The sequence below is a fragment of the Rhagoletis zephyria genome, unplaced genomic scaffold (genome assembly GCF_001687245.7).
Source record: "Rhagoletis zephyria isolate East Lansing unplaced genomic scaffold, Rhagoletis_zephyria_1.1 Rzeph_scaffold_00694, whole genome shotgun sequence".
In the NCBI taxonomy this organism is placed as follows: Eukaryota; Metazoa; Arthropoda; class Insecta; order Diptera; family Tephritidae; genus Rhagoletis; species Rhagoletis zephyria.
Genome location: NW_016157778.1, coordinates 134479 through 142244, shown reverse-complemented (window position 1 = coordinate 142244; position 7766 = coordinate 134479). Strand labels below are relative to the sequence as shown.

At 35.1% G+C, this 7766-nt stretch overlaps 1 protein-coding gene across 1 annotated transcript in view; it reads right to left on the bottom strand.

Annotated features, from left to right (window-relative positions):
• The window catches only part of LOC108361076 (nuclear pore complex protein Nup205-like), a 93741-nt gene that overhangs the window by 38548 nt on the left and 47427 nt on the right, over positions 1 to 7766 (bottom strand). Inside the window, exon 4 of the mRNA XM_017613603.1 lies at positions 6441 to 6994. Within this exon, the coding sequence (XP_017469092.1) occupies positions 6441 to 6994 (554 nt within the window). The remainder of the gene's footprint in view (positions 1 to 6440; positions 6995 to 7766) is intronic.

Below are 7766 nucleotides of genomic sequence, written 5' to 3'. Positions count from 1 at the left end.
ATTTTTTTTTTTTTTGAAGTTTGCCAACATTTTAAAATCATATAAACTTGAGAGTAAAACAAAAGAATTGTTCAAAGTTGTTGTTGTTTGATATTGAAAATGAGAATGTGTGTGTGAGTTTGAGTGTAAAATTTTAAAATTAAATTGCTTGCATACGTCAAGAATTTGAAAAATTCCTCACAGCGGTTCTACCTTGTTATTTTTTTTTTATCATGGTTTTTTCAATGCTATCGCCCGTTATGTTTGGAAATAAATGAGTGCGAGTGTGTGCAGATGTGAAAAGAAAGCGAGTGACTTAAAATGTAATTTGAGTGTATCCATGCAGCTCTCTGGTATCAACACACCTATGCGATTCTGTCGGTGCGAATCTGTTCCGAAAAAATTACAATGCCGACCACAGTTTTAAATGAGGAACCACACACTTCACGATTTTGCTGCAGCGATTTATTCGAACATTCACAGTTCTTCTTTTCGCCGTGCCGAAATTGCAGACTGCCGCGTTTTGAGAACGAAAAAGGTCAACTGAAGGATTTTACAATATATATAATACAATTTTAAAATATACAAAGTAGATGTGTTACTAAATAAGTGTGTGAATAACGAAAATTTAAAGGGGTAGAGATCTAAGCAAAAAAAATATATATATTGAAACCTACCCGGTAACTTTTCCGAAGATAGCTAAGGAATGTGCATGAAATTTAAATGGAATCCGAATTAGCAAATATATGAGGGTTAGCAAATAATATAGGGAATTAGTCGTGTTATATAGATGGGCAGTATTCATACTTGTACTCAGAGGTGTTAAAGAATGCAATCATTTTTAACTAAGTCCCGAGTGATTGAAATAGTCTTTATTCTTTTTTTTGATTTATGATTCATAAATAACCTTTTTATTCATTTCTTGTTAGTCACTTGATTTCAGCCACTGGATTGCATTCTTTTAGTCACTTTTTGTTAGTCATTTGATTTCAGCCATTAGAATGCATTCTTTTGTACTTTGAAGTTTTTCAGGGACCGAGAACGCGCTCCGGTAATAATATGTAATTGTAAATATATAAACAAAAAATCAACATTGCAATTAAATAACAAAATTAGGAACCGTACTTAATTAAAAAATGTTCCACTCATAAAGTCCAATTATTCACAAGATACTTATGTTGATAAAAAGATAAGCATGGCGCTGCGTTCCAACGTCGGTAGTGTTTTCGCGTATCCACGATAATGTTTAAACATTTGTACTTTTTTATGGGATAGAGTGCACTAAAATATTTTTGCACGAATTGTTAGTGTTATAGAATAAGTTCGTAAATTTTTTATTGTTTAACACAAGAAGTCAGTTAAATTGTCAATTGTTTATTAGGAAATTTATTATTATTTAATATTAAAAAATAAAAATTTTCCAATATGAATATTTTTTTCGATTCTGCTACTTTTTCTGAATACACCATTAAAATTTGGTTATTTTTCATTGAATACTTACGGAAATATAGCAATTAATATATAAAATTGATGAAAAGAAGGTCAAAATTCATTTAAGAATAAATTTTTGAAAAATTTAAGTTTTAAAAAAAAATTTTAAGACATTAATTTCCTCCGACTTGTGGCGTGCGCCTTGATGTTGTCACACAAAGCGGAGGGACCTACAGTTTTACGCCGACTCCGAACGGCGATTGTATTTTTATGAGAAGCTGTTTTCATCGCCGAGGGACGACCGCTGTTAAGAAAAAAACTTTTTTCTATATATTTTTTTTTGCGATGTTGCTTTGACCAGGGCTTGAACCCAGGTGCTGATGTGTGAAAGCGCGCACTGCTTACCACTACACCACAGCGGCCGATTTTCACATATAGACCTTTGAATATATGCCAAAACATATTTGAAATTCTAATATTAAATTTTTAGTGGCCCTTTTCAGAAAGTTTGACTCGTTTCAAGGATCATTGTTAATTTTTTTGGAAACATGTTCGCATGCACTTTGTTATTTTTTAATTTCGTCGTTTAAAGTGCAAAACCGCGTATCAACAAAATGCAAAACCGCGTATCAGCAAAATGCAAAACCGCGTATGTGAATTTGTAGAAATTATTTTCTAGATCGTAAAAACACTCATATTTCAAAATGGTTATCTTTTTTATAAAGCAATGGCATTTCTGGCTAATATATTTCAGGACGAATGGATAAGGATTGGGCCAAGAACTTGTGTGAGCAAATCCAATTTTTGGCAGCCAATGTCAGTTACGCGGTTTTGCAGAATGACGATACGCGGTTTTGTACTTTAAACGGCGATTTACATAATCTGCCTTATCCTGAGTTTCGGCTGAAAAAAAATCACACGAAAATTTGTCATCCGCATATAGTAAAACCATGTAAACCAAAAATGAAAAGTGAACCGGTTCGGGGAAAATGAAACTCATGATAGTGCTAAATATGAACAGATTATGTACATATAATACATACAAATTTATTTCATTGGAAGTTACTGGAATTCATTGACATTTCGAAATTTTATATACCNAAAAGTGAACCGGTTCGGGGAAAATGAAACTCATGATAGTGCTAAATATGTACAGATTATGTACATATAATATATACAAATTTATTTCATTGGAAGTTACTGGAATTCATTGACATTTCGAAATTTTATATACCACTGGAGTTTTAATTAAGCTTTTTGTGTACTCATTTGTTTTCTAAACAAATTAGCATTATAATTATATGAAAAGTGTACGCAAAGATTGCTTTAGATTTTCATTATTCACCTCGGACTGCAAAAAAGACTAATTAGTCATGAATAACAGAAAAGACTAATGACTTCAATTTTGGAGTCTTTTGTCAAACAAGTGATTGATTGGCTGCAGTTAAAAAGTGTTAGTCAGTGAATGTGACTGCAACGATTTAAAGTCACGATGACTGCATTCTTTAACACCTCTGCTTGTAGTACGGTACCCCCCCTCCCACCTCATAGATTGAAAGTACTCCCTTTTCAGGATGTGCAAGATTGAATGCTTTTTGGTGGTAAAACTGACGTTGGTTCATATTTGGGTATTCCAGCTCATACATACAATTCCCCTTGATTCCGACTACTTTTGATTTTATACATTTTGGGTCACCTATTTTGAAGGACTTCGTTGTGCTTCGCAAATTATACCGTTTTGAAGACAATTCAAATCTTTGTCAATATTTTCACTTAGAGATTTTCGAATGAGTTTTAGCTTGTCAGACCTTTCAAGGATATTTTCATCCAACGAATTTAACTTCCTGAGAAGCTCATACTCGCTAGCGTGTGACCATCTGCGGACCAAAAGCACCATAGTACGGAGAACAGCAAATGGTCTGATGGTATGCACTTCGGAGTGCTTCAGCTATGGTAGACAAATGCTTATCCCAGAGGGTTTGGTCGTTCTTAATGTAGGTTCTAATTCCTGCCACGATCGACCGGTTAACCCGCTCGCTGGCATTAGCCTGAGGGCTGTAAAGGTCAGTGTAAACATGGCGAATGCCACGCTCAGTCAGCACGTTATTGAGAAGGGAGCATTCAAATTGTTTGCCATTGTCGGTCAAAATTAATTCCGGCGTGCCGAAAATTGGGAAGATGTTTTCATTCATGAAATCACAAATATCTGACGCATGAAACTTTTTTATCGCTCTTAACAGAGGGAATTTCGTTTGATGGTCCAAAAAAATTAAAATTCCAATATCTTGGGTAAGGCCCAAGCAGTGTTGCCACTTTGTAATTCCTCAAAACGTGAGGAATTCCGGGGGTGCTTGAGTATTTTTTGAGGATTTTTATTTTGAGGAATTTTCTATCGATATATTTGCAGATAACAAAACAAATGCAACCATATTTTACACAAGAGAGTTGTTAAATCGCTCTGCAAATTTTTGAACAAAAAACTTTCCGAAGTTTTATAAAGAGCGAAATACACCACACAAGCGGCTTGTCAAACATTCTTCAAACGTACTTTTCCCATTTCGTCATATACCATGCAAACATGACTCGTTCAAGCAAAGAGTTTTAGTTTTCTTCCAGTTCACAATGTAAAAGGGTTTGGTTTTCTTCAATTTTTTTCTCTTGAGTCCTCATTCGGTAAAAATTCCGTTGTGGCCAGAAGATCAAACAATTTTGATTTTTGTTCCCATTTCCCCCAAATGGCTTGTCAAACCTTCAAAAACCCCCATACACAACATAAATAGCTTTTAGCAAAGGGATATTTCGCTTGGTTTGTCAAGCCGCGTGTGTGGTGTTTTTCGCTCTTAAGCACATCTGCATTTGTTGCTAAATATTCAAATGTTATCGGGAATTTTTTCCCTTCCGTCGTTATATTTTCAACTTATTTTGAACTTGCATAATCTCGATAACGAATGGAGAGGGCACGCATTGTTCAATCATAAGGACATTCATATTGATTCTTCATTAGATCCAGAAAATTTTAGGAAAAAAGTTTTTGAATTAAAGTGTCTTTAGGTTCATATAAGTTTCCCAATTAAAAAAATTATATCTGCATTACTAATATATCCCTTTTCTAATGCTTCAGTAGAACGTATATTTAGTAGTTTAGAAATGTGTAGGACTGACTTGAGGACCAGATTGAGCACTGATATATTTGCATAAATATTATATACCAACCAAGGCATACAAAATAACCATGACACTTTGTTTGAACCGCAAGAACAAATGTACCCATTGAATTGGAGAATGTAATTAATTTTTGTGCTAAGTAACTGTAAATAGTATATAAGAAAATTTTGAGTAATTTGTTCGGATTTTGAGGATTTTTCATGTTTTTGAGGAATTTGGTAATTCTTTTGTGGCAACACTGGGCCCAAGGAGATCTACATAAAGTTTCTGGAAAGGGCGTTGCTCCTTATATTGGACGGACATTGATGGACGAAGTGAAACATTTCGAGCTTTGCTTTGGCGACATACATCACAAGTAGTGACAAAATTTTAGACATCTGCTGTCTATTTATTTGGTTAAGATAAGTTTCGCTTTAACCGCTCCAAAGTTTTTCCTATTCCACCGTGACATTTATTTGGTGGGTTGTGGGCATTTTCCATTACCTCAAGGGTCCAGCTTTGCGGAATCCATAACTTCCAATTGAAGGACTCATTTTCTGGGTTACCATCGGGATGCTAGGTGCGAGGCAGACGTTCTTTATTTTGCGGACCTGAGTTTTTNTTCCAATTGAAGGACTCATTTTCTGGGTTACCATCGGGATGCTAGGTGCGTTTGTACACATGATTGTTTGATGATTTGATATTTGCAAATCAGGCAGACGTTCTTTATTTTGCGGACCTGAGTTTTCAGTTTCTCGTACTCATCGGATGTAAATTCGGAAGAATCTAAACGAATAAGCGGGTTGACTTCCAACGGACTTGCTTCAGTGCCCCCATCGGAATTTTGTCTTGAGACAGTCTGGCACAACATTTTGACTGCCTTTGCGATGCTCAATTTTAAATTTGCAAGCCGTCCAGAAAGGTCGGTCTGCCGCATTAGCCATTTCAGGCTATCGTGATCGGTCACGACCTTAAATTCCTGACTTTCAACATAAGCCTTGAACTTCTTTAAGCTTAGTATCACGGCCAGACAATCTAGCTCGGTAACGCTGTAGTTCGCTTGCGCTTTATTCAGTTTCTGCGAAAAGTACGCAATCGGTACTTCCACGCCTTCGCAGTTACGCTGAGGTAGAACGGCCCTGACACCAAGCTTAATGGCACCACAATGAATCAGAAAGGGCTCATTATAATTAGGATATGCTAGAACTGGTGCTGTCCATAGTCTTTCTTTCAGATGATCAAATACGGTTTGAGCTTCTGTGATCCACTCAAAAACTTTCTTGCGGAGATTGGTATGTGGGGTTGTTAAGGCAGCGAATCTGTCGACAAATCTTCTTGGTTATCGATAATCTGTCACTGCCGAAATTTTATCTGGGTCTGCTCTCAGTGTACCATTACCTATTATGTAACCTATGCATTTAGCTTCTTTTAGGAAAATTTGGTTTTCTGGACTTGATTCTGAGACCAGCTTCTCTTAGATGATGAGCAACAGCAGACAACACGGATATATGTACATCGCAGGCCTCGGACACAATTAGCAAGTCGTCTAAGTAGACAAAGACATGATCTTGGAGCTTGGGGAGCGTTACAGAGGCCAAATGGCTCTGCGAACAATTTTAATTTTTTTTTTTTTTGGAATGTTGATGTTATTTTTATCGCAAAAAATGCAGAAATAAAGAAAATAATTAATCAAAAGGTAGTTAAATGTCCATCCATACACTAATTTGAATATGTTTGTCCTTTAATACCCAAAAAGGGTACTGATTCCTACTCGTCCGTTTTCGCAAAAAGCCAACATGTCAAATAAGTCGAAGTAAAACTAGCTGCCCTTGTTACTCCACCAGGTATAATTATACAAGTGATTTATAGTACAATATTTAACAAACCTATATAAAATTCTGTTGTCCAATACAAAGTAGTATAAGAAATCAAAAACTTTGCTGTTGATAGCTGCATCAATAAGTTGCTCATCATAAACTATGATTTTTGAGGCAGAATTTGGTACCTGCTGTGATGCGTGTCGAAACCCAGTCAATGCTAAACCGAATGCCATTTTTATTATTCCGTTTAGACCATCCTGATTAGTAGAAACCAAAACTTCATACACAGTTTGTAGAAAGTCTCCTTGTGATAGAATAGGAATATTTTGCGAAGGAGAAGTCGGTGTTTCATATTTGAGTAAAGCACTCGTATCACATGCGTATAGTAAAGCAAAAAGTGCTGTTAGTGTTATATCATCTATTACTCCCGACGCTTGAGCTTGTGCAAGCTTTGGCAAATTTTTAATTAGCTTAACAACGATGCCTTTCGGAAGTCCACGTTGCGCAGCCCAATAAAATAAAGTAGTTGCTAATGCCATTTTGATGTCGTTGTAAAGTTGTTGCACTTGGTTTTGATGTTTTTTTGACCCTAATGCTCGATTTTTTGTTAATATAACGATCTATAAAATAAGGAAAAAATAATAACTTTATTTAATATATTGCCTAGTAACATTTCTGTTAAATTTTTTGTTATAAAAACATTGCTCAAATATTTAATATATGGACATTCCCTTGTGGTCAGTTGATTAAGTCAACTGACATTTTGACTAGTTTCGGCTATTTTTCTTTTGTTTATTGAATGCTTATATCTATACTATTATATAAAATTGATTATATGGAGTACGTTTGTAACGACTTATTTCTCAAAGTACTAAACCGATTTTAATATTTTTTTTTTTAAACGAAGCATTTGTAAAAAGACGCAGAGTGGCGTACTTATATTTTTTATTCTTGGAAGATAAGCACCCCTTTTTACAACGCTTTTATCAACTTGCAATGTTGTGGGTCCAGAAACTTTCAATGTTGTGGATCCAGAAACTTTCAATGTTGTGTGTCCGACACCAAAGCAAAGCTTTGAAAAGTTCCTATAAAAAAGCATAGTGCATAGGGCGACAGCTGTAGTGAATAGGGCGAGGTAGATGACATCTAGATGTCGCCCTATGTACTACGTTTGCTACAGCGGAAATAGACGACACGCCATTTCTTTAAATAAAATTAATTGGTGCTCGTTTGTATGTACATACATATGTAAATGCATGTGTGTGCACCTTTCTATTAATATCGTTGAATTATTTTAATATCTATTGCAAAATTTTATTCAGACAGGACTAAAAAGTAGAAAATAAATAATATAAAAAAAACTTTTTAATATACAACGCTTTTATAAATGGA